Source organism: Solanum lycopersicum, chromosome 11 (genome assembly GCF_036512215.1).
Source record: "Solanum lycopersicum chromosome 11, SLM_r2.1".
Taxonomy (NCBI): Eukaryota; Viridiplantae; Streptophyta; class Magnoliopsida; order Solanales; family Solanaceae; genus Solanum; species Solanum lycopersicum.
In genome coordinates, this window is record NC_090810.1 from 61,314,273 (window position 1) to 61,342,024 (window position 27,752).

The following is a 27,752-nucleotide window of genomic DNA, read 5'->3' on the forward strand; positions in this document are numbered from 1 at the left end:
TTTATATAATATAAATGTATAGAAAGAAAATATATATATTTGTATTTATATATACACTTTTCTCTCGCTTTATATAAATACAAACACATTTTATACCTAAACGTATAAAATGACTAATTATATATTAAAAAAAAATATCTAATTATATACCATGAAAAAAAATATATTTATTGTGAATTACAAAACTATTAATATAATATTTAATTTGAATTAGTGATTTGCTATTTCATATAGACCGTGCTAAACCCATGCTCAATATTCTAATAATATATAAAATCAAAAAATTAGTGAAGATTCATATTTTCAAACTTTGATCATAAATTCGAATATAAAAATTTTATATTTCATGATAAGCCCATGCTCAATATTCTAATAATATATAAAATAAAAAAATTAGTGAAGATTCATATTTTCAAACTTTGATCATAAATTCGAATATGGAAATTTTATATTTCATGAGATATAATTTATATAAAAAATTACATACAAATTACTAAACGCAATAATTAACAATTTAAATAATTTAAAATGCATAAAAAAATTTCAAATAAAAAACTTCATCAACTTTTAAAATTTCAGATAAAATGATACGAAGACTTGATAATTAGGATAGAACGCTAATAGTAGGTGATATAAAATTGTTTAGTTTTTCTTGCAGTTTTTCGGTTTCGTTTTTATTATGTTTATCATACTATTTTTTGTTGCGACTTTTTTCCTTCGTTATTTTCTACTGCCTTTCATTTTGATGTTTTTATCTGATATTAACTTGACACAAAATTTTTAGAAAATAAAAAGGATTTTTGAATCTTATGATATTAAATTATATATATGAATAATATATCAAAATATGATTTAATTTTGAGGTCTTAAATATATAATTTATAAAGTTATTTATATGAAAAGGAAAAATGATCTTTTTTTTTAAAAACAAAGTAAAAGAAGCAAATTGAAACAAATAGAATATATGATTTCTTCGTATTTTCTTTTTCAAATACTTGATATTAGTATGTTTTCCTTTACTCAAGGATCTTAGAGAAAATGATACTATTGCTTCATTAATTGTTCAAGAAAAAAAGTATCTTAATAAATTTTTATTTTTTAATTTTATAATTTGTAAACTCTTGTTTAACCACATAAAAATAAAAAAAAATTAAACTCACAAATTTCAAATTCTTTTTATAACTAATATATTTGTAATTTTAAATTTCAAAAGTTCTTTATTCTTTTCCCATTTAATCAAAATTATGACATACAAATAACTAGAGAGTATAATTAAGAGACATCAAATCTTAGGAAACATATGTTTGAGCAAATCTTAAACATGCACCAAAATAAAGTTTATAAATTCCACCAAAATATATTTTTTAAAAGTTTATGAAAAGAAGAAATAACAACAAACAACAAACAACAAAGTTGTTGAGATTAAGAAGATATAAATACTTAATTACTAATTATTGATCAACATAATGACCAATGAAATTACGGCATTGCCCATGACTTTATTATTATTATTATTATTATTATTATTATTTTAGAATATAAGAATTTGTTTCCTTTGACTTCCATGCCTCCCCATTGCCTTCTCAAGAGCAGTATGAAATTCTTCAAAATGAACTGAGTCAAATCTGTATCAAAATTTAAATTTTAGAATAATAATATCAAGAAATTTAATCTTATTAAATAAATTTCTATAGTAAAAATATAAGATTTGAACGTAAGTTTTTAGATTCACTAAAATTAGATAGGTTGAATGAGATGTTCCATATGAACTGACTTTTCAAACTCAACCGAATCATATTTTCATGTGTTAATTTTACGAGTAATAAAGAGAGAACGAACGTACTCATATTTTAATTTCCCATCACGAACGAGGCCCAAGAGATAATCGATCCAATCCCTATATTTTGTTTTTTCTAATTTCCACTCTTGCAGCCAAAATCCTTTTAATGTAATATCCTGCAACAAAAGTTCCATTAATGAGTTTAATTTTATAAATAGAGTTGTTAATGCTTTTTTTAAAAACAAAATATTAGTGAGATTTTTTTGAATATATAAAAACGTAGTAGTATTTTAATCCTAATTAAAAAATCATGCCAATATAAAATACTTATTTGATTGTCATTGTATGTGTAGTTATGTGGGGCTAACTATTATACGTATGTATGTTTTTAAAGCAGAAGTTAGATGCACGTGTATGTATATCTTTTCGAGGCAAAAATTATATATATGTATATGATATATACGAGTATCAATTATGTACAATATTATTTTTTTAGTGGTCAATTAAACGTGGATGAATGACTAAGATTAGAACGGACAGTAACGATTAAAAACTAACCTTGAATATGAAATTTGAAGTTGATATAGTAACAGGTTCTTTGGACATCCCTCCATATGTAACCATAGTACCACCTTGCCTAAAACAGCATAGAGTTATTATCAATAAACTTAATTATAATCACTTATATTATAATCGAAAATTAAATTAAGAATAGTTAATCTCACTTCAAAAATTTGACCACCAAAGTAGCAAAATTACCACCAACACAATTCAAACCCAAAATAGGTTGAGGTGTATCCCCCTACAACATACAAAAGAAAATTATAAGTAATTATAGTTTTTATATCGTATGACTTCAAAGTAACGAAATATATAATTAAATATTATGGTGAATAAAATTCAGTGATCATACCAGAAGTGTTTTGATACGTTGTACATTCAACTCACTTTCAGTAAACACTATATCAGCACCAAGTTTGATGAGTCTTTCTTTAACTTCATCGGATCCAGGATTATCTCTTATGATATTAATACTATGAATTCCATAAAGTCGAGCTAGCTGAATAACACATTGCCCTACTATACTTGTAGCTCCATTTTGCACAATCGAGTCTCCTATATATGTATTTTTGAAATTAAACACATAGTGATCGATGTTTGATAAGTAAGCAAAAAAATATTAACCGACCTGGTTTCAAAGTGACAAACTCATTGAGCATTCTCAAGGCACTGACTGGATTAACAGAAACAGTGGCAGCAAATTCAATTGGAGTGTCTTCATGTATTTTGTGCCAAAGACTTTCTTCTTCTACCATGTAGGTTTGCCATGACCCTAATCAAAACATAATTACTAGTCTAATATACGTATTGAGGTACGATTAATTTAAAATAATATTGTGTAATGTATAACACAACATATTAAGTATAATCATATAAGTACGGAGTCTAGAATAGGTAGGATGTCATAGACCTTACCCCTCTCTGGTTACCTTAAGAGGTAAAGAGATTGTTCTCGATGAATCTTGATCTGTTCACTTTTACATATTAAAAATAAATAAATATTTTCCTCCAATTTATTTTCAAGACCTAAAACTTCAGAGGCATGCAGAGTCCAGAGTAAACAAGTGAAAGTAAATAAAGATAGTGCAGAAAACATGTCAAAACGTTTTAAAACGTGATTCGTAAAGCCTATTAAAAGGATAAGAATCTGAATTATTTTCATACTCAAGACTCGAATATTTACCAGGAATATATGGAGAACGGATAACCAAGTCACCAAGAGAAAGAGTCTTCACAGCAGAGCCAACAGAATATATATGTCCCACTCCCTCACCTCCACCCACTGCTGGTAGTGTTGCCCTAGACGGATATACTCCTGCCATTCGTCGAAAAATAACAATAATAATATATTTAGTATCATTTCACACATTGAAAAATTTGAGAAAAATAGGATATACACTTATCTTAACTCTACTTTTGTAGTTTAGAGATACAGTAATAGAAAATACAAATTTCGAGTAAGCAGCTTATAAAATCTTCTCTTATATCTGGACAGTCGGCTTATATTTGTAATAACTTTCTTAGATAGGAATAAGACCATACATATTTTATTTTCTAAAATCTCAATTATAAAATTATACTGAATATTTCTTTCTTTTGTATAAATTGACATATTTTTTCTAAATTCTAACAAAATAGAAATTAGCGACTGATAAAATAATTAATCAAACAAACCTTCAATTATATTGATATCTGCAGGGTTGATTGGAGCTGCCAGCATTTTAACACACACATCCTTCTCACTTATCTCCTTTGGTGGGATTTCAGTCAATCTACATTAAAATAAAAATTGCATTTATATATAATCATACTATATAAATTTTAATCACACTAATAATATATAGTATTAAACATTTAAATTTATTATGATAAGTTAACATGAATTTCACTCTAGATCAATTTCTAAGGATTAAAAAATCAAAATCATAATCACAAGTCAAGGATTAAACAAAGTAATTTAAATTCAGAGGAATGCAACACGAGGGCTTAGACTAAATAAAGTTAGATCTGAAATATATGACGAATTCTCGTTAGTAGTTTCAGTCACGTTATATAAAAGGTAAAAATCTCGAAAATTTATGTTGATACGTGCTTCTGACCTGATGACGGTGTCTACGGGGCCGTGTTTATCGTACACGGCCGCCATAGACGGCGGAGACATGGTGGCTGCCGGAAAATGTGATTGCTTTGGCAACATAATTCCCTCTTTCTCTAGACTCAATTGATAAAAAAATGAGATTAATAGTTGGGTGTTGCTACTTAAATAGTTATTGACTAATGAGAGAGCAATAAATTGGCAAAGATTATTTTCATTTATGAGAATTTACCTATATATATGAGAAAAAATTAATTGGCAAAGATTATTATACATGGGACAAAATAGGTACGTTACTAGAATAAATTAATTTTGTAATTGTTTTTTATATATAGAAAAGTTAAAATATTTTCCTATAATAGTAGTCCCATATTGTATCTAGACATATTTTTCATAAGTATTTAAAGAAGTTAGATTTGTTCCAAATTAAGTCATTTTTGACTTAATACGGATTTGTGAGTCATGTGGTCATAAATTAAAGATATGTTAAATGTATTAAAGAGTTGTCAAAAATTTAATTTAATTTTAAACAGACTAAAAAAAAATATGATAAATAAATTAAAATGAAAGAAAATATAAATTATTCTTGAAATGAGCAAATCTAAATAGTTCTTTCTAATTGGTGTGAATGGAATTAGTTGAAAATAACATTGTATATTGCATATATCACATAGATCTCACGGATATACATAAATATACATGAGCTAAATGGATATTCAAGGTGATACTCACATATGTATAGAGAGAGAACGAGGAGAGGTAGAGGTAGACTAAAAAAGTATCAGAGAGAAATGATAAGATAAGAGATGACCCAACTTTAGATTCAAAGCACGTGACTTTAGACAGGACCGTGTGTAATACACATATTAGGATAGAGGTTAGAAGATATTGTAATGTTTGTCTTGCTTGGGATGGTTGGTGTTTGCCATTGCACCAGTGGTATTAGTATTGTTTAGTATGCTTCGATTATTGCACTATTGTATTTTTTATTTGCGTCTTTCTTGTACACTTTACAGTACTTACGTGTTACTTGTTATATTTTCTTCAATGACTCCTTTGTACCATTGTTATGTAGGGAGTAACACTTTATATATTACTCTAGTAACTCTCTAAATACAATTTTACACATGATATATTTAAAATAATAACATTAAATGATATTTTGATAAATTTGACATATTTTTAATTTTATATTAAAAAATTTAAAGTCTTATTTGTTTTCATAAATTCCTAGCGAGTCAAAAATAAGTCAAGTAAATTGAAACGAAAAACGTAAAAATTTTAACCGTTCAAAAAATTGGATCAAACTTAAAGGTGGTAGACAGATAGAGAGAATGTCTTCATAGAAGTTAATTCAAGTAAAATATTTTTAAAATATGTATGAAAATGACGTACATCAGTTAAGAAACTACAATGAAAGTAACGGAAAAAAAAAATACTAACAAAAACAAATAATACGATAATCGAATAAAAAAAACAATAGGTAATCAAAATGGAAGCAAAGAGAGAAATAATATAGATGAATTGAATAAATTTCTAACAAAGTAATGAAACACTCTCGCTGATATTACACTCTTCCAAAATAATAATTTATTCATAACCAAACGAATACTAAAAACAATGAAAACTTAACAACCAACATATCAAATTCCTAAGTCGTGTCGAATTATGTGTCTAGCAACGTTCAATGAAATTAAACATGTCATGTGTTTTTCCTCAAATATAATCTGGCAGTGTTTAATGTTGAGCATGCAAAGTCATTAATTGAACAAGTAATACAACATACCATCCTTTAATATATTTAAAGTTATGAGACTAAAGATATTTAGGATGTACATCATATTATAAATTTAAGATCATATAATTTGTTTCGTAATTGTTTTTTTTTTTTTACTTTTTTTAAAATTTCAAATCAAATGAAATCAAAATAAATGGAGGAAGAAACGTCTTAAAAGTTACAAATTTGATTGGGTAATATTTTAAACAAAAATTCTAACCGATGCAAAACTATTTAAGTTATTGCTACGTGCATAGATGAAATTGAGTGCAATCATATATGTTTTTTTTTAATTTGATATTCGATATATGTATTAGAGTTTCATAGATGAAATTGAGCGCAATCATATAAGTCTCTTTATATTATTTTATTTCTTTCATCTTATATTTGATATATGTATTAGAGTTTCATGGATGAAATTGAGTGCAATCATATATGTCTCTTTCTTTTTTTTTATTTTTTTATTTTTTATCTGATATTTAATATATGTATTAGAATTTGACTAATTTAAATTTACGTCATGTAGGATTTTATTCGAAGGAAACGATTTTTCCATGAATTTAAACCCAAAATCTATACTTAAAAAAGGAGCAATTTCGTTCACTATATATGTCAATTAAAAGTTCCAAAAGTTTCTAGAAGTGAAATTAATTGAGTGTCAAAAAGTTTCATTCTTATCAAATCTTTTTAAAAAATGGAAAAGAAATTGCAAAATTTAGTCATATAATCTACAGAAAACCTATATGAAAAGTCATTTTCAGAACAAATACATTCCATTTATACTTGTAAAAACTTCCAAGCAAATGAACTATTTAAATCCACTTGTCATGGAAAATGTTTTTTGTATTTGATTAATTTTGTATTTTAGAATCGATTCCGCCCCTAAGGCTAGCTCCTACTCCTCCTCCTCCTTTAGGATAGGATCCTCCTTGGTCAAGTGAGTTCCAACAGTGTCACTAGAGGCATTACAAATCGGTCACGTTTTCAGGGTCCCATAAAACTAATCGTGATACATCCGCCTTAAAACAGCGGGATTCAATAGATACAACTAGTCGGGTTCGCAAAGCAACATTCAAAAATTACATGAAAATATATCTGATTGATAAGTCAAAAATATTTTCCAAAAATTATATCATAGAAATCAAATATTAATAATAAATTTAACAAATTTATCTAATGGTATTTTGATCAATGAGTTTTTTTTTTATTAGTATTAAGGATTGATAAAATCGTCACAAATATTGATGGAAATAAGTGATATTAAATTGAAAGTTAAAAAGATAATTATAAAATATGTGAAAACTATTTTCAACTTACGAAACATTAAAAAACAATTTTTTAACCAAAAACATTTTCTCAAAGGATTTCTGAATTCACTCATACAAAAATTATTGTCATTGTTCATTGGTCACTTTCAATTACTATTCTAAATAAGAAATTAAAATTAGTATTCCCCACCTAATATTAACGCTTTGCTAAATTAAAAGAGTTAATTAGCTAGTGAAAATCCTAGTCATTAGTGTCTTAATCATAGGCAACTTATCCTTCACGACTAAAAAGTTGATTAAAATTTTCTATATATTAATTAATTAGACATAAGTACACATGTCCACTTATTTGTCACTTCATAATTAGAAGTTAATCAAGTATAAGCATTAATCAAACTCCTTTAATTAATAATTAATATACATGAAACGGTTAAGAAATTAATTATTAGAAGCAGTTAGGCTTAATCCTTTATTTGTTGCCACTCTAAAAAGTTTCTTTATTACATTTAATTAATTAATACTTCCTGTTAATGTAATTTACTTTCGGTGTCAAAAAGCACATCTTATTGAAGATTACGTGTGTGATTTACTTGAAATCAAATTATAGTTACTATGTATTTAAACTTTTTAAATAAATAATTGATGATTAAAACTTGAAATCAAATTATATAAAGATTTAAGCTTTGTTATGCCAATGTTTTTCCCCATACAATATTGACAGCAAACCAATCTTTAGTTCCAATTTTAAAGTAATTTTAACTATAAAAAGTGTTATACTATATAGCACTTCCATTCAAAATATATAAATTCTCTTTTTTAAAATTAATTACGAAATAATATCGATAATAAGATCGAAAAATAAATATGACGTACTTCGTACTATGTATTGGGATGATTTTGAAAAATAGGAAGGACCATAGAGCTTTCTAGATTCTTCATCAACTCATGTCAAAATATTTGACATTCGTTTTAAAATTCGATTAATTAAAATTTTTGGTATAAGAAAATCACTTTATAGAGTAAGATGTTATATATATATAAATTCAAGCTTGTGTACGACTAATTCTATGGGACAGCTTCGACCTATAATAAGTTATTCTATCTCTCAAGGCTCCACGAGATACATATCATCTCTCACCAATAATAGATTATCTGTTCGTCAATACTAAAATATAGAAACAAATCACGTAATATTTATGTCGCTGCTATAAAATCTACATACGAGAGCTTATGATTCTCAACCACTTCATTATTGATCAGTATGTCATACCCTTAGACATCTTTTAAATAACGAAAACCCTTAACTTACAAATTTAGAATGAAAATATTCAACCACTAGAAAAAGTCTGACTTATCACTCTCCATATTTAATTACGAATTAAAAAATATTAAGTACATACTATTCCACGATCACTATACATGTATAAAACTATTTTATGGCATGTTATTGACTAATTTTGTTAGTGCTACAATAATAGTGAATTGGTGGACCGACAAATCAAGAATTTGACGTATGATAACATGGACTATGTCTATAACTTTTTTTTGTATAATCTTGAAAAAATTATATGTTCCCCACGTGTGTAGAAGGGACTGAATATTTTGCTAAAATTGGTGAAAACATTATATTATAATTTTTTTTTTAAAAAAATAATATATTTGTTGTAAGGGAAAGAAAGTGCACGTCTTATTCTTGGAAAAGTTTAGAAGAAGAAGAGCCATAGAAGTTGGAAATGAATTTTCTTCTTTATAATATAATCTTTCTATACTTTTATCAGGGAAATAATAATATTGGAAAAATGAGTAATTCGGGTGAGATCCAATGTAGATCCAACTTTCGATTCACTCGTGGGATCCGGGCGGTCCGGGAGGGACCACCGCGGCTCCTCTCTTCTCGAGAATCCATACATTCCTTATCAGGGTATGGACAGAATCTATATATATATTTTTTTATTATTGAATGATATTTTCCTTGATATATACCTAATTTTGATGTTGGAATATTTATTTTTTGGACAAATTATTTATCATAATTTTTAGAATAATTATTTTGAATTAAATATATTGTTCAGAAAATAATTAGGGAAATAGGATTTTGTAAATTTAAATTAGATTTTTTTGGGTTAGATTTATTTTTTGGACAAATTATTTTTTTGACATACAATTTTTGCTGCTTTCAGGTAGACTTATGTTCTCAGAAAGTTTAGTCAAATACCTTATAAATTAATCTTGTTAATAATGATTTTAAACTCTAGATTTGATTATTACTATTATTAAATATCGTTACACTCAAGAATAATATATAAAAACTCTTTGACTTTCTAGAATAGAAAAATAAAATGAAATTTTAAACCTATTTGAAGTGAAATTTTGATCTCTTAATTGATTGATTAATCTAAAACCATTTCTTGTTTCCTAAAAAATTTGAAAGAAAACTATGGAGAAGCATCGTAAAACATACATTAACCAAATTGCTTTTTGTTTACTTTTGGAGAAAAACAAAGGAACAATTATTGATTTATCTGAATAAAGTTATTAATTTATCGGTAATGTGTTATGATTATTAATTTATTGATAATGTGTTATTGATTGAATGATTTCGATAACGATTTTGACTTTTTATTTATTATTGAATTATCAAATTCTTATAGGTATGAGATTTTTTTCGATAATAAATTAATAAATTATATCTATATCATTCGATATATAAAGTCCTTCACTCAGTTTCATATTTTTATTTCTGGTTATTTCAAATTCTCGATTATTCTATGATTTGCATTTGTTTTTTTATCAAGATGCAATCTATGAACGACTCGACTCAAAGTATATGGTTCATTTAGTTTGTCACCTTATTTCTAAAGTGATTTTCATTGAATCTTTTTATATCAAATCTTAACCGTTAAACCTATAACCAAACAATCAATGATAAATCAATTTCTCAATATTTCTATAAAAAATTTAACATATGTACTGAATAACCGATAAATCGAACGATAAACTTTTTTAATATATTTTTTAATCCTAATTTATGTACTAAATATAATATATATCAGTACTAGTATTTCCTTTTCCCGAAAATTCAGCTAAATTTCTGAAAATTCTCTGACTCTTGTTTATTTAGTCAAAACTTAAACCACAATTAATTAAAAAAGCAATAATTCTCTAATCTCCATGTGTCAATATCTTATTGGCTTGTTTTGAAAGTCAAACTACGTTACGATCGGCGCCGGCTCGCCGATTTTACTCTCCGCGTAGCCGAGTAATTCAGCTGGGGACCCACCGAAAACAAAACACAAAATTGTGATTGATACACGGTTTATTGATATTGATTTCATATTTAAATAATAATTACTCTAATAAAATATTAATTTAATGAATTTTACTTTTGAATTTTATCTGACCAGAATAACTCTTTTTTTAAAATAGAGTAAACAAAAGAGGGGTTGAGACTTACCCTATTTTTATGCAAAAACAATATCTAATAATTAAGTTTTTCTTTTTTATTGTTACATTAAAATTATATTCAAGGCAGCTCAATGATTAAATAATTAAAATTATATTCAAGGAATGCATGAAATAAATTAAATGACTTTACCAAATAAATTTTTACTTTCTAAAGTAATAATTTTACACACGAGGTCGTAAGTTCGAAATCAAAATAAAGTCAATCTTCTTATTTTATTTTTTTAAGGTGGAGATTAAACTAACTCACTCAAACTTATACATAATTTTTCCAAAGCTTATAGGTGCATGTCTACCTTTACGAGTACATACAGGTCGAGGTATAACTTTACTTTAACCAGAGGTTTCAAATTCATCTTAATTAGATGTTTCAAATTAAGATAAAAAGAATCATGTTAGAAGCAACACTTCAAAATGAGTCCATATAATATGTAATTCAAATTTTGTCGTAGCGTGAATATGTGGTTCGAAGATGAAAAATCAAAAAAAGTAAAAGGAGGAGAAAAAGACAAGAATACAAAATAGGTACACAAAGACCTAAAAGTCCTTTGTATGACATGTTGAAGTTGTTGATTGGATTACCCCAATTAGTAAATGTTACACTTAATTAGAAAACCAAAACATTGTATTGTGGAGTACTAGTAATTAACAAGAAGCTCCTTCTCTATTTTCTCTCTCACCAAAAGCCAAAAATCTCTAAGCTAAACTCTTCTTGTTTAAGGGGGCTTTATTTTCTTCTAAGAAGAAGAAGAAGAAGAAGAAAGTTCATGCTCATAGATATATAGATATAGATATATAGAGAGAAATATATAGTGTTTTACTAGTTTGTTTGGTATTTGTGGAAAGTGGAAGCGATGGGCTGTTTCCCTTGTTCTGGTGATCCATCTATGAAGAAACGAGAAAAAAAGAGAATCCAAGCCAATAATCAATACAAAAGGGATGATCAACCAAAACCCAAATCAGGTTTTTTTTTTTTTTAACATAAAGTTCGATTATCCATTTTTCTGATTGGAATAATTTTGCCCCCTTTTGGAAAATTCAATGTGGGGTTTGTTGGAAATTGATCGATGATTGAGTTTTTTGCTTAAAAAAGGAATTTTTGGGTATGAAATTTTCATGCCTTTTTACTGGTTTTTTTGGTTTTTGTTCATCTGATTATTGCATGCATCTATGATTTGATTGTATTTTTGTTAAGGGGGTATTGTTGAAATTACTGATGTCTTGTTGATTGTTCATAGAAGAGAAGAAAAAGTTGAATTCTTGATGCGTCGGTGCTGTTTTTATCTGTAAAAAAGTCTAATTTCTGATTTGAGGGGGTGTCTTCTAGGAAGTATCTAGTGTACAAGCAATTGTAGACATCATCTTTTGAAACTTTTGACTTTTTCTGGGGTTGGGGGTGGGGTTGGGTGGGTTTCTATTTATTTCATTTAGTTATTTATGTTTTTTTTGGATGGATGGATGGTTTCGATGGTCCTTCGATTTCTGTTACTATTTGTTGTTTTTTGTAGATTATGTTGTTGTTGTTTCTTGTACTTTGGTTATTGAGCCGGAGGGGTCTATCGAAAACAACCTCTCTAGGTCTGAGGGCAGGGTAAGGTATGGGTACAGTTGACCCTCTCCACCAAAGACCCCACTTTGTGGGACTATAATGAATATGTTGTTGGTGTTGGTTTTGATGCTGCTGATTGTTGAGGTACCACTGAAGTATAATGTCTTGCTGTAATGTAATTTGAAGTCTCTTTCTTTGTTTTGTCTTTTGTGTTCAAGAACTCTTCCTTTCCTTTTAGATTATGTAATCATTGAGGTCATCTTTGTATACTATCATGTGAGAATCAGCAAACTTTGGCTTTTACTATCCATGTGCTTGTTCATGTCATTTTCTTCTTCAAATGGGCCTCACTTTCTTTCACCCTAATGGTTTTTGGTGTCTCTTTTTTATGGTGTAGATACACCAAAGGTGAGTGAAAATAAAGTTGTGAAGAAGGAAGAGCCTGAAAATGCAAACCAATCTACAACTAGGATGGATGGCAATTGTAGTAGCGCTCCCCGAGATGGTGAAACTGATGGAATTAAAATTAATGGAGTGAATAGGGCACGGGCGTTTAAATTTAATGAACTGGTGGCCGCAACAGAAAATTTTAAAGCAGCCTACTTCTTGGGTGAAGGTGGCTTTGGCAAAGTATACAAAGGTTTTTTGGCAGATACTGGTCAGGTTAGCTCGACTTATTCTTGCTAGATTAATCAAAATTTGCTGCTTGAAGGAGATTACTGGCTTGTCTCTCTTGGTGTTTTGAAGCTTTCGTGCATTTGTTCTTTCTTGGTTCCCATAAGTGGTTGTATTTAAGGATAATTGGTTTGTTTGCTGAGGCCTGCTTTTTTTTTTCTGGAAGGTTGTAGCCATCAAACAACTCAACCCCGATGGATGTCAGGGAAACAGGGAATTCATTGTGGAAGTACTCACTCTAAGTATGGCTGACCACCCCAATCTTGTTAAATTAATTGGTTATTGTGTCGAGGGACATCATAGGGTGTTGGTCTATGAGTACATGCCTCTTGGTTCATTAGAAGACCATTTACATGGTATGCCGTACACTAAAGAATACCAATGAAAAGATTTGTGTTTTTGGATTTTCTTGCTTTCCAACAAATTTTAATTTTCTTGGCCTTGATAAACGTATGTTGCAGACCCTTGGTCAGATAAAAAGCGCCTTGATTGGAACACCAGAATGATGATAGCTGCAGGTGCTGCAAGGGGCCTGGAGTATTTGCATGACAAAATGAAACCGCCTGTTATTTATCGTGACTTGAAGGGCTCTAATATTCTGCTTGGAGAGGGGTACCATCCAAAGTTATCTGATTTTGGCTTGGCTAAAGTGGGTCCTCTTGGAGACAAGACCCATGTCTCTACTAGAGTGATGGGCACATATGGATATTGTGCACCAGATTATGCTATGACTGGCCAACTGACATTCAAATCAGACATTTACAGCTTTGGAGTTGTTCTTTTGGAGATTATTACGGGCAGGAAAGCAATTGACAATACTAGATCTGCTGCAGAGCAAAACCTTGTTGCTTGGGTAAGCTGTCTTTGTCTTTCATCTGCGAAATGTGAATTTGTGTGGTTATGCTGTTATAACACATGACTTTTCCTTTATTACTCTTTATCAGACAAGACAGGGTTTGTCCACTCCTGTTCTTGTTTGCTTGTCTGCGGTTTATTTAAAAGAAGTTGAGCATCAGCCCCAAAATATTAAGGTAAAAAATAAAGTGGCCTAAGACATGTGTAAACCCCTTTTTATGCCTTTTATAGCGGACATATAAATTTTACCCTCCCGCATCTGTAATGTAACTCTGGATTTAATCAATGTGAACTTACTACTGTGAGAATGAGCTTGCTAGAGTTAAGCTCTGATATTATATTATGCTACAAAGTCTGAGCATCCAACCTTAAAACACAACGCAATGAATGTAGATTTTCAAACCCCTTTGAATGCCTTTTATACATAACAGTTTACAAGTTCTTAGGAGACGTGTTTTCTGCTTCATGCCTGAAAGAGTTGATGCTGACTTATCTGAGTCATCTTCTCATTTTTGGTCATATTGGAAGGTGTGGAGTGTGGGGTAGTCATGTACATATTGGTGGCCTTAGAAAGTAGAAACTGATGTCGTGCTGGCTGGGCTGTCCAGAATGGCCTATATTTAAGTATCCATGAGCAACTATAGAATGTTACTTTTACTAAGAAGCCAATTCTACCAATATTTTTCCGATGTGAAGGTCAAGGTCTACATTTTCCCCGTATCCTTTTTACATGGCCATATGCAGCCTCGCTTAAGTATCTTGTATTGGTAATCAGGTCGCGTTGTTGCATTCGTGCCTTAAACATCATAGTTTAGAGTTTTTAGTTCAGAATGTTGATAAATGACTGGAAAATTATATTGTAACGCAGACTCATCTAGAAATGTAAGAAAGAAAATACAGAAGTGATCACATCACTACTAGCTGGTATATCAGATGAAGTCCTTTGATTTGTATGCTATGTTAGTTCATTCATTCATTACTGAAAATAAGCTTTACGTAGCTATAACTTGAATCTCTTTTGGGTAAAGACAGATGTATGCTTCAAAAATCTAGTCGATCAATAAACACATCTTAAGTTGAGCACCATGTGCTGAGACTTGTGAGGAGACTCTTATTTTCATTGTGTTCAAAAACTATGTACATACTTCCTCTATTTGTCGAGAACTCAATCATTTCATTCCAATTGCCGCTATTGGAATTATAAGAGTAATATTGCTTATATGTAACCTCATTTACATATGTCAATTTGGCATATGGAGGAATGAGCCCCAAAACCTGATCTGTTTATTATAAATAGCATGTGACTGGACCTTGTTGATATCTCCTCGGCCTCTCAGGGAAGAGTGGAACGGGTAGACATAAATACGAACTATAATATTTGAAAGTCCTACTTCTTTTTTTTATCTCAATGATTGCATGAATCTTCTTATACTTCATCTAACATGATAACTCTACTTCTACAGGCGCGACCATTGTTCAAAGACCGGAAGAAATTCCACCAGATGGCAGATCCCGCACTAGAAGGTCATTATCCTGTGAGGGGTTTATACCAAGCTCTTGCAATTGCTGCAATGTGTGTCCAGGAGCAACCTAATATGCGGCCTCTCATTGCTGATATTGTCACTGCTCTCAACTACCTTGCCTCCCAAAAGTATGACCCCGAAGCCCAGCCTCCCCAAGGACCGCGTAAAAATTCTTCTTCTAGAAAATCAAGATCAATAGATGACCAAAAGAGCCCCATCAAAATTGAAGGTCATAACAGAACGAGATCTATAGATGGTCAAAAGAGCCCCGTTAACATTGAAGGTCATAACAGAACGAGATCTATAGATGATAAAAAGAGCCCCGTTATCATTGAAGGTCATAACAGAACGAGATCAATAGACTATCAAAAGAGCCCCATTAACGTTGAAGGTCATAACAGAAGGAATTCAGAGGGACTAAATTGAAGAACCAAATTGGTGCCTCCTACTGGTATTCTTCCAGATTTCTCTCTTCACAAATCTGGGATTGTTGTTGTTTTTTGCAAGAATCCAACCTTTTCGGGGTTAAAAGGCATATAAGCTAATAGAAAAACTTGCCTTGTTATCAATTTTTGTGTCACATGATAACAGGTGCAGCACATATTCTAACGTATTTATAAACGAAAATTCTCCTTTTGCATGTGTGTAAATGGAAAGGGTAGTTAGTTGTGTAGATGCAATATGATTCAAAGGTATAAAGATGAAAGTTAGATGAACTATTTCACTTGTTAGGAACATGTTCTTGTTGTTATAGTAATCTTAATTCAATTAAGATTTGTTTCATCGATGTCAAGGACCTGGTTCTTATACATCTTTATCTATTCTTCTTATTTTATTAATGATATTTTGAATCGCTAAACTATTACTTCATTCGTCCCAAAATAAGTGTTACTTTAGGAATTCAATAAAATAATTTGTATGTTTTTCTAGCTACACTCTTATACTTATCCCAAGTATTGTTTTTTAATACATCAATCAAACACTACATACAAAATAATCTCGTTATATATAACTAATTTAAACATGCATCGCTGATAGACTCTATTTGGTATTCGAATCCCTATCCTAATACGTATCTTACACACCCTCCTATATAAAGTAAAGTCATGTTCCCCGAACCTAATTTCTTGCCTTATCACTTCCCTTCAGCCTACCTCTGGCTCTCTTCGTATCCTCTATAACCTATTTCCCGTACCTCTCCTCGTCGCATAAATCTCACTTCCTTTATTTTGTCTACCACAAAGTCATTCCCACCTTATTTAAATTTCGAAATCCTTAAAAGTGCAACAAGTATTAGTATAACTGTATTTTACAACTGAATTTTGCCGCCTTTTTTTAAGTAACTGAATTTTATTTACATATATAAGTAACTGCTCAGATTTGCTTCTTCTTCTTCTTCTTCAGAGATCCAAAATTTACAGAAGAAAAGCTCAAGAACCAATTTTTCCTTTTTGGGTCTCAGTGAAAATGGCTTTACGGATTTCTGTTGTTTTTCACTTTGTTGCTCCTTTCTTGTTAATCTACCTTTTTGTTTACTACCATATTTTTGGTAAGCATCGGCTCTGTTTCCTGCTCTTCTTTTTCGATTGTTTTTTTTTTTCGATTAAAATGATGAAGAATCTTTGATTTGAATGATTTTACAGTGAGAATGATGACGAGACAGAGAATTACTAAGGACGACTTTGATCTCCATCTGAATAGGCCCCATCTTGATCTTTCGGTTCCGAGATCATCACCGGAGAAAACAGAGTATGAAACTTCACTGAGAAAATTCAACTTTCGGATACCAGCTCGTTCACCGTCAGTTTCAGAAACATCGCCGCTGTATCAACAGGCAGACGGGACTACATTTGTATCAGAGAGAAAATCGAACTTGAAGGTCAACAATGGCGGAACTGATATGCAGCCGGAATCACTGAATCACAGTCCAGTTCATCGCGGCTTTTTGGCTAATCCACCATCAGTTTCAGCAAAACCGTCGCGGTATCAACAGGCGAAAGGCACTACATTTGTACCAGGGAGAAAATTGAAATTGAAGGTCAACAATGGCGGAAATGATATGCAGCCGGAATCACTGGACCACAGTCCAGTTCATCACGGCATTTTGGCTAATCCACCATCAGTTTCAGCAACACCCTCGCCGCATCAACAGGCCAAAGGCACTACGTTTGTACCAGGGAGAAAATTAAACTTGAAGGTCAAAAATGGCAGAAGTGATATGCCGGATCTCTGAATCACAGTCCTGTTCAAGAAATGATGAATACTCAAATTGATATTCCCCTGTTTCTTAATGATTCCCCTGTTTCTTGCAGCTAAATAACAATTTTCACTGCAAGTTCAAGAAATGATGAATATCCACTCAAATTGATACTGAGAAAAACATTCATCCATACTGATCACCTGTTATTCTTTTTCGTAGTGAATTCATATTCGATTCTTTGTAAAACAGATTTGTCGAATTCATATCAGATTCTCTGTAAACTGAAAAACAGAGTCTTGTTATTCATTCAAAGGAAATGAAATGAAATATGAGTATTCATCCATTCATCTCTATTACTTCTCTCTTTGCTTCGATTTTTGATCAATTGTTCTTCTCTTTGATTCGATTATCGAAATATTTGTTATTGCTATTCTTCTTTTTCTCTAGTATTATCGAAAAATGGAGGATGCTAATACTCTGTTTTTTGTTATTATTGATATTCTGCGTTCTCCGAGTTAAAATACATGAACTTTGATGTATTTTTCATCGTATTTTATATGATAAGGATTGCAGCTTATAATATTTTTTCATATAGTTTTTGAAAATCTAAATTTAGAATATAGAAATATGAAACTATTTTTATTTAATTTAACTCCAAAAATTAATTAAATTGACTCTTGTGAAACGAATTGTGCATGACAAGTAAAATGTAATGAAAGCATATTATTTTGACTTTTTTTTAAAAGGTAGCAACTACTCTCTCTATTTCATATTATTTGATCCTTGTTAACTTGAGTGTATAAATTTAATAAATATTCCATGATCTTTAATGAGATAATTTTTAGACATACAAATACATGTCTTTATTTAGACCATAAACATAAAGAAAATTATTTATAAACTTGATGTTGAGTCAATGTACAATACATAAATTAATTTTTCTAACTACACTTTTTATACTAATAAATATAATTTTAGGTATTAATTGTACAAAGAGTTTCGAACACATGCATTAGATTGATTACTAACATAACTACCTCTTAAATCCCTCTCAAAACATTTCCCATTTCACATAGCAAATAATTATTCTTTTTCATACACCAAATCAAATACTGTATAAGAAATAATTTCGATTGTCAACGTATATAACTAATGCAAGCATGCACTACTAATATACTATATAATATTATTATTATACACCATACTTAACAATTTCTATTTTAATTTCCCGCCTGAATTTAAAGATTACATAGAGTGTAATACTAGTAGCAAGAAGAAAAGAATTGGCGCCAATTTGAACAAACTAAAAACCGACGTTTAACTAACTACATTCTAGATAACAAGTAGAGTATATAGTTAGTTATTCTTTGTAAACTCAAAACAGAGTGATTCTTGAGTATTCATTCATCCATATTACTCGTCTCTTTGCTTCGATTAGCATTCTATTTGTGTTGTTAATGCTTTTCTGAAACAAACCCGATTTCCAATAGAAGAGGACGAAGCTTTTGAGAAGTTAAAAATGTTAACTAATACACTCTATTCATCGTTATTGACCCTAACTGTATTTTAATTTCCACTGGATTTTAAAGAATAGGCGGCAATTAGAAACTGAATTGTTAACTAACTATAAATACATAACAAGTAGAGTATCCATCCATTCCCCTGTTTTGAAGAAGAAAATTTGTTAAAGATGTTGATTTTGACGACATTGGTATCGTTGAAGGAGAGAATGGACGAATTTATGTTCATCAAGTTGGCTAATGCTCATCATCCAAATGATCAATTCCATAGACGCCACCAAGTGTTTATGACAAGAATTAGGATCATCAATTGGATTATTGTTCTTTTCACTTTCATCTCCGTCCTCTGTTTTGCCGCCTTCATATTCTATTGTGGTATACTTCTTTCTCTTTCTTTGTTGGTTGCTAATTTTCTTCATGAAAATGGCTCTACGGACGTCTGTTGTTGTTACCATTGCTACGATTCTCTTCTTACTCTACGTTTTGATTTACACCAGTTTTCTTGGTAAGCATGGGGTCTGAATTTCTCTGTTTTTGGTTCTTCTTTTTTTGATTTTGTGGAGTTTCATAAATGGGGTTTTTTCGATGTTCATAATCTTTGGTTTGAATGTTTTTACAGTGAGAAATGCAAACAGAGTGCAAAACTTGATCGCTGTTGATGATCAAGAGTACGATTTGGATCTCTATCAGGAAACAGAGTACAAAACTCCACTGAGAAATTTCAACTTGAAGGTCAACAATGGAGGAAATGAAATGCTTGAATGTCTGAATCAAAGTCGACTTCATATTGTCTCTTTGGCATCAGTTCATGATCTATCGTCAATATCGAATTTGAAGGTCAACAATGGCGGAATTGTTGAGCAGGAATATCTGAATCACAGTGCTCCAGTTCATCTCATCTCTTTCGCATCAGTTTCACCAACAATGCCGCCGACATTTCCACCCCCAACGCCGTCGTTCTCAACCACAGCAACGTCATCACCTCCGCCACCGTCGCTGACACAGCGCCAAATCCAAGAACAGCAACTGAACAACATCTTACAGGCATTAATCGGAGCAGGGGATTTCGTGGGGTGGGCTAATTTGTTATCTTCAGCAGATTTATCATCTCTCCCACTCACTGCCACCTTCTTCATCCCTGGAAAAACCGCCATGGCAGATCATCAAACAGTTGGTGTGCAAAACTTAGACCCATTATTAATCGCTTATCACATAATCCCACAACGCCTTTCTTTCTCTGATCTTCAACAGCTCAAACCCAACACACGAATCCCAACTCTTTTGCCTTCAAAATTCATCATCGTCACCAACAATTCATTATCCAATTTCACCATTGATGGGTCTCAAATCACATACCCAGATCTATACGTTAGTCTTGCTTTCACATTTCATGGGGTCGATAAAATTCTTGAATACTCTGTTAATAATGCTGAACCCCTGTTATCTCCTCCTGTTGAAAGTCCACCAATACCTGATGCTCATTCAACCCCCAGTCCCCCATTAAAGCCGAAATTTCCACCATTTTTTCCTGCAAGAGGAAGAGGTTCTGGTTCAAATATTTCATTTTCCATTGAGAAATTGATGGTTTTTTTGAGTGTTGGTATCTTTTTGCTGCAGTGATGAAGATCAATGCACTGCTCTGTTTTTTTTTTCTTGAATCAGCTCTGTTATGGTGAATTCATGAAGAAATGAGAAACTTCAGCAAGATTGGAACTTTTTTTTAGTTTTAATTCTGTCTGTTTTGCTTAATTGCAGAGTTAATGTTCTAATAATGTGATTAAGGTATAAGTTTAGTTTCAAACGAAGCATTTCTAAATTTATGCCATATAAATTAGATTGTATTTAGAGATATTTTGATTAACGAATTTTTAATAAATGAGCGAAATGGACAAAAATCAAAGACAATTATTATATACATTGGATATAAGAAAAAGAATTAGTTTTTCAAACTAAAATCACTACAAATTTTGAAACTAAATAAAAATATTTCAAAATTACAATAATTAATAATTTTACAAATATAAAAAATAAAATGTTTGACACTTAAAGTTTAAATACGTCATATAAATTTAGTGGAGGGAGCACAAAATAAATGTGTTGGCTTTGGAAACATAAATTATGGTATGATTTTTGGACAAACAACACAAATTTCACTATTTCAAGAGTTGGTTAATTAGATTTATATTAATTTGTAATCTTATGTTTCTTACAATACTTCTCTTAGAATACATGTTTTCTAGATACATGTTATTTCAGATAAATAAGATAAAAATTAGGTGTAATTAATTTAAGAAATACTGTATCTAAGTAGATTTATATGTACTCAATATATCTCACTCGTGATTATTCTCTCTCTGTGTGTACCCATATTTGAGAATGTATTTGATTTACACGTGTCTGAAATACATAAAATATCTCTCTTATCTCTCTCCCTATTTCAATATATCCAATATAAAAAATACATATATATATATATATGTATCTGATGATAAAAATAATTAATTAGTAAAATTATATATAATTATTTCAAACTATATCGAAAATTAATAAAGATGACAGAAGTATTTGTATAAATAACTTTTCCTAGTATAAAGGAATAAATTATTATGGGCCCGTCCCGTTTTGGCATTTTGAAGTTAGGACTTTATGAATTCACAAGCCCAAATTCCATCCAAAGGTAGCTGGATCTGAATAACTGTTTTGCTTTCACTCTCGGAAAATTACTCCGGCGAATCCTTTGGAAAATTACTCCGGCGAACAAATGGAATCATCATCACTGCTCTTCAACCAGCTCAAGGTTTCAAAATTTCGATGTTATTTTCTTAAAAGTTGTTCATTTTCACATCTTGCTTAAACACTAACTGCTTGATTACTGTTTGAATTCGGAAAAAAAAATCAGGCAGCAGAGCCATTTTTCTTACTAGCAGGTCCAAATGTGATTGAATCTGAGGATCACATTCTTTACATGGCCAAACACTTGAAGAATATCACTTCAAAGTAACTTTCTCATCTCTCTTACAGTTTCATTTGTGATTTTGGAATGTATTCATTTGTTTTAACTAGTGGATTTTGCAATTTTATGTATTTCACCAGTTTAGCTCTAAGGAATGGTATTTGATCGTATGGTCCAGTTTGAGGTTCATTATTGTTGTTTTTCATTATGAATTTAGAGGATATTTGGACATAAATTTAAAATAAAAATATCCAGGAGTGAAATTTGAAAAAAAAAGAAGTAGTAATTTGTTTTCAAGATGGAAATGGTATTTGGAAATTGGAGTTGTTTTTGGATATGTATACAAATTAGAGTTTTTTTTAATAATGGTGAGTGATTTGGAGTTAAAAATATGATTTTTGGAGTTATTCAATTCCAGAAAATATTAACAATTCTGTGGCAAAACAGTTCTGCTGGAAAACATCTATGGCCAAACGAGCACTTAATGATTGAGTTATCTTTTTTTTAATATAGACTTGGGTTGAAGTTTGTGTTCAAGTCGAGCTTTGACAAGGCTAATCGAACCTCGTCTAAATCATTCCGTGGTCCTGGCTTGGCTGAAGGCTTGAAGGTATAACAGTGCCACTACTTTGCCGAAATCATCAGGCACTTTAATTTCTGGAAGAATATCACAGTACTTTGGTTTCATGTTGGTTTTTTAAACTCCTATATCAGTTTTAAAAATATGTATATTGTAAATGAAGGTCTCTAATCCTTCTTTTCTTGTGATATAGTTTTGCAGCCTGGTTTAATATGTTATATTCCATCTCATGCATGAATTCCACTGTTACGTAAACCCTTCCAGCAAATAACCTATCACTTTCCCCCCTTTGTTGCAGATCCTTGAAAAGGTGAAAACAATATATGACATACCCATTGTAACTGATGTTCATGAATCTATTCAGGTAAAATTTGTTTGCATATATTAGTGGCACTATGCCATTTATAACTAAAACTTTTGTGCTGATATTCTGTTTGATCCAGAATTTTGATGATCTAACTGCAAATATTCACTTAGGAAATTATATAACTTCTGTAAATAAATTGTGCATGGTTTTTTATTCACATTCATATTTATTACTCTGAAGTTTAATGACCAACTTAATGTTTTTCCATTCCACAAAGTACTTTTTTTTGCATCATATTCCTCATTTCTGACTCTTCTGAGAACGTCATGGATGTTGTGCTCTATGGTTGGAGGCATTTAGCTCTAATTATTCTCCCCTTTCTAACATAATGACGGAGAAGATTACAAAAACTTTATGTGTTGTTGGTTGAACTGACACTTTATTTGTCAGAAACATATTATGCAAAAAAAGTAGTCGAGTATCTGCGTAATGTGATATTTCCAGTTCATTTATTCATTTTGTGTAACTGCTCATCATTGAAAAGTGGTGGTCCAGAAGTAGTTCCCCTTCCAATATGAACTGCATCTAACAATGTTTTTTCAGTGTGAAGCAGTTGGCCGGGTTGCAGATATAATTCAAATTCCTGCTTTCTTATGTAGGCAGGTTATAATCTTCATTTTCAGAAAGATGTTTTTACTTTTTCTGCCAAAATTTTAAATAGATTTCTCAGGAAGCAGCCATATTGATCTACTTTTTGGCTTTTAATGACAGACCGACCTACTTGTTGCAGCTGCCAAGACTGGAAAAGTTATTAACATTAAGAAGGGCCAGTTTTGTGCTTCTTCAGTAAGTGACATTCCTTTTTCTTTTTTTACTGGATCAATCAGTAAGTAATGTTTCTCTTTTCAGTTTTGTTTTAGTTCTCCTTTCACTTTCCCTTGTCAAAACCACTAAACTTTTATCCATTATCTTGGATGCACTCATGGGTTTATATTCTGTCCATTTTCTACTTATGCTACAATGTTCTCAGGTGATGGTAAATTCTGCTGAAAAAGTGAGATTGGCTGGAAATCAAAATGTCATGGTGTGTGAGAGAGGAACAATGTTTGGCTATAGTAAGTTTTCTTCAGTTTGTTTCTTCTTATTAACTTTGTCTAGTTGGATGAAAGCAAGTCTCTGAGAAGTTATTTTCAGTTTTTTATATGCCGGAAAGGAAGGTCTTCAAGATTTACATGTACATTATGAGTAATTTTCTGCACTGATCTTCTAATGGTCAAGGCTAAACAAAGAATAAGTAGGAGACATGTTCTCAGTGTTAATGAAAGTCGCATCAAAGGTCAGATGCAAAATGATTCTGGGGTGGGGACCAGGGTGGACAGAAGCAAATCCATTATTCATTTTACTTCAAACAATTACGTAGAGTAACTCCTGATTAAACAGTACAAGAAAGACGTATAGGTAGATGGGGTGGATATTCCTCTCCCTGTCGCTTCCCGAAGCATAATTGTTCCCAAACTCGGTAAGGAGGAGGCAGGATTCTGCAGGTATTTAAATCTAACATATATTATCTGACTCTGCAGATGACTTGATTGTAGATCCCCGGAACTTTGAGTGGATGAGGGAGGCCAATTGCCCTGTTGTAAGAGTCTTATTTATGACTTTATGACTGTATTTTAATACTCTATTCCCAGATAAAATAGCTTGAGGAATCCACTTACATATATATATATTTTTTTGATGTACTTTTTCTCATTTACATTCTTTGTTCTCAGGTTGCTGATATAACTCATTCATTACAACAGCCAGCAGGCAAAAAGGTGCATTGTTCTTTTACCCTTTCCTTTGAGAGTACTGAAAATCCTTAGATGAGTCTTTGATACGTATGCAACTGATAAAAGGGAAAGGAAAGGAGAAATTATTCTAATTAACCATAGCATATCAGTACTGGATACATGCAGTTTATTGCCAACACTCTGAGTCCATGACTATGACTCAGGGCATTTAATTAGTTTTAACTTTGAAGGTTTAGGTTTATTTTGTATAAAATTTCTTCTTCAATATCATGTTAGACACGGCTATGTACAGAAACAACCCTTAATTGGCCTTATCTTCTCTTTCTTTTATGACATTGTCCTGACTTTGTGCTGTTTGAATCTTTCAAGCGTCAGAATCAACTGTTAATAGTCTATTTTAATTATTTTACAGTAGTCAATTCAATATTCTAGGATCACGAGTTCAATCACATAATCAGACCATTTCTTAGGATCTAGTGTTAAAGTTTATTCTATGTCAATAAATTGATGTTTTGCATTCTTGTACAGCTGGAAGGTGGTGGTGTTGCTAGTGGCGGTCTTCGTGAATTAATTCCTTGTATTGCCAGGACAGCTGTTGCTGTAGGAGTAGATGGATTATTTATGGAGGTAAAAAAGAGCATCTAGTATTTGTAAAGTTGCAATCTGCTTTCTGTATGCACTTCTTGTTTAAGAAGACAAAGATGTTTACTCATTTAAGAGGAGAGTGAAAAGGAACTGGAGAGGTGAAATCAAAATGTGGTGATATTACTTTTGCTGGTGCATTCATTCAAAAGAGAAACGTTTAAGCCGTTTTTGAGATTCCTGAACTTTTAGGATATCTGTTTTGAGACTTGCATTAATTTTCTGCTCAACTCTTCCTCAAAAATAATTCTGCTTGACTGAATCAGAGATATTTTTCATTAGGTGCACAATGATCCCCTGAGTGCTCCAGTTGATGGTCCAACACAGTGGGTAAGTTAAACACAAACTATATTATCTGTTGTGGACTTTTGAGTCATCCTTTTTTCCCCTTAAATGAAGCTGTGGCATTCTGGTTTTAGCTATTGATCTGATTAATGTTTTCATCTTTGTATTGACTTAGCCTCTGCGTCATCTGGAGGAACTACTAGAAGAGCTTGTTGCGCTTGGTGTAAGTTAATTTCTGTTAGCATGAATTGCATATTTGACACTCTTTGTTGCTTAAATGAATGACGCTAAACTTCTAAGTACAAACACTTGTAGAGGATATAGAGCAACTATGTTTGCTAATTTTTTCCTTATTTCTTTATGTTTTTTGTTTTAATTTTCTAATCTGATTTAAGTTAGTCTGTAGGAGCCAATTTTAGCATCTTTTGTTGCTTGTTGACCCTATAATGATGCCAGTGTGGATATCATGGTCTATACCAGAGTTGGAGAGAGTTGTAAGGAGATGTGGTTCCTGTCCCACAAGGGTTTTTCCAAGACTGTAAATTTGGGACATCTTGCTACATTGCAGTATTGTTGAATGTGCTCATTTGATGTACATTTAAACCAAATAACAAGTTGAAGTTTAAGTTGGACAGTCTCGCTTAAATGGCACTTAAATGCAGATATATGCCCCTCATCTCCCAACGTGTTTTGTCTTTGAGAAAGCAGCACCAGAAAATAAATATAGTTGGCAACGTGATATATAAATTGTCAGTATTAGCACACTATAAAGGAAAAAAATGACAGCTCGATATACAAAGCATCCCACATTACGGGGTTGAAGATGGACAGCACACCAAGGGGGTGTAATGTACACAAAACCTACCTTGATGCAAGCATCAGTGGTTGATTGCAGGGATCAAACCCGTGACCTATAGGTTGCACAGAGACAAGTTTACTGTTGTCCAAGGCTCCTCTTTATGAAAACATGAGTAAAAATTTCCCTTTCTAAACCTCTGGATTTTACAGAAAAAAAATCACTGCATTAAAACAATAAATGGATGCTGGTAAATGCAAGGAACAAAAAAATCAAACTACATAATGGTATATGCTGTCATTTAGCTTATGGTTTAGCATTCTTTGTATGTCTCTGTGTTCCTTTCTCCTAAGCACTTTGCACTTATTCTTTTCTTCCCTGATATCACATTTCTTACAGAGAGTTAGCAAGGGGAAGCAGCAGTTCAAAATTGATCTCACTCCATTTTGTGACTAGAGCACAGAAGTTTGGCTATCAGTAAGCATATTCGAACCCATAAACTATACGTTATGTTTTCGAGCTAATAGGAGTTGTACTCAGGTTGCAGTTCATGACTTACGTTTATACTTTATGTAGTGTTTTTCTTACTACTTCCATGATTCATATATTAATATCTGATCTGGATATCCTAATAGTTCACTTTGTTGACAAACTACCTGTCCATCGTAGATGTGAATGTTTTCTTGAGCCCTATGGACTTGTTAGTTGTAAACCTTGACATCATTAATCTCTCAACTTCCATATTCTTATTCTTAATATGAATGTTAACCAGATGATTCTGCAGAGAAGATGTCTCCAGTCGTTTTAGCTTACATGTGGATGAGCTTCCTGCATTTTTAGTTTTCTACTTGAAGACATTACACAGCGTGTATCCGTACTATACTGAACATTATTAATTTTTCACTGTTCATTGTAATTTGATCCAAGACTGATTTGCTGTTGAGAGTTGTAACACTTCCAGTGCATTTAGAACACTGTTCATTCTAAAGATGCTCTTTGTGGACTTCCTTTAAACCTTTCAGTACCATATGTTACACTTTTGTAAGAAATTCATGCTATTTAACTTACACTGTGAATTCATTTAAGTTCTGTTGTTGTTGAGGAAGTATTCCTTCTATGTATTCAATTGAG

General features: G+C 31.3%; 5 protein-coding genes across 7 annotated transcripts; 4 read left to right on the forward strand and 1 right to left on the reverse strand.

Moving 5' to 3' along the window:
* Window positions 1–1,288: 1,288 nt before the first annotated feature.
* LOC101253969 (enoyl-[acyl-carrier-protein] reductase, mitochondrial-like) lies at window positions 1,289–4,640 on the reverse strand. The gene is made up of 9 exons (XM_004251234.5): window positions 4,441–4,640; window positions 4,016–4,113; window positions 3,525–3,656; window positions 2,970–3,113; window positions 2,694–2,896; window positions 2,506–2,582; window positions 2,339–2,417; window positions 1,844–1,956; window positions 1,289–1,625 (listed from the first exon to the last, which is right to left on the reverse strand). The coding sequence occupies exons 1-9, from the start codon at window positions 4,536–4,538 to the stop codon at window positions 1,532–1,534; spliced, it is 1,038 nt and encodes a 345-aa protein (XP_004251282.3). The 5' UTR covers window positions 4,539–4,640; the 3' UTR covers window positions 1,289–1,531.
* Window positions 4,641–11,359: 6,719 nt separating this feature from the next.
* Window positions 11,360–17,094, forward strand: LOC101254270 (probable serine/threonine-protein kinase PBL7). Of its 3 annotated transcripts, XM_069291180.1 has the most exons (6): window positions 11,415–11,906; window positions 12,890–13,155; window positions 13,334–13,523; window positions 13,629–14,020; window positions 15,486–15,996; window positions 16,950–17,094. In XM_069291180.1, exons 1-5 carry the CDS (start codon window positions 11,798–11,800, stop codon window positions 15,969–15,971), a joined length of 1,443 nt encoding a protein of 480 aa, XP_069147281.1. In that variant the 5' UTR covers window positions 11,415–11,797; the 3' UTR covers window positions 15,972–15,996; window positions 16,950–17,094. The 3 variants fall into 3 exon arrangements, with proteins under 3 accessions (XP_010313530.2, XP_069147281.1, XP_010313531.2); XM_010315228.4 differs by lacking the exon at window positions 16,950–17,094 and having other exon boundaries at window positions 11,360–11,906; window positions 15,486–16,332; XM_010315229.4 differs by lacking the exon at window positions 16,950–17,094 and having other exon boundaries at window positions 11,561–12,636; window positions 15,486–16,332.
* LOC138339515 (uncharacterized) lies at window positions 16,960–18,098 on the forward strand. Its single transcript, XM_069291182.1, has 2 exons — window positions 16,960–17,094; window positions 17,189–18,098. The coding sequence occupies exons 1-2, from the start codon at window positions 17,013–17,015 to the stop codon at window positions 17,776–17,778; spliced, it is 672 nt and encodes a 223-aa protein (XP_069147283.1). The 5' UTR covers window positions 16,960–17,012; the 3' UTR covers window positions 17,779–18,098.
* Window positions 18,099–19,802: 1,704 nt separating this feature from the next.
* LOC104644785 (uncharacterized) lies at window positions 19,803–20,885 on the forward strand. The gene has a single exon (XM_019210875.3). It carries the CDS (start codon window positions 19,851–19,853, stop codon window positions 20,883–20,885), a length of 1,035 nt encoding a protein of 344 aa, XP_019066420.2. The 5' UTR covers window positions 19,803–19,850.
* A 999-nt stretch (window positions 20,886–21,884) lies between these two features.
* kdsA (3-desoxy-D-manno octulosonic acid-8-phosphate synthase) lies at window positions 21,885–27,635 on the forward strand. Its single transcript, NM_001246958.2, is given in 14 exon segments — window positions 21,885–22,062; window positions 22,165–22,262; window positions 22,732–22,828; window positions 23,097–23,162; window positions 23,709–23,768; window positions 23,877–23,951; window positions 24,136–24,220; window positions 24,686–24,744; window positions 24,878–24,922; window positions 25,427–25,525; window positions 25,823–25,870; window positions 26,001–26,048; window positions 27,021–27,098; window positions 27,394–27,635. Coding segments are annotated over 13 exon segments (873 nt in total). The 5' UTR covers window positions 21,885–22,026; the 3' UTR covers window positions 27,078–27,098; window positions 27,394–27,635.
* Window positions 27,636–27,752: the final 117 nt, after the last annotated feature.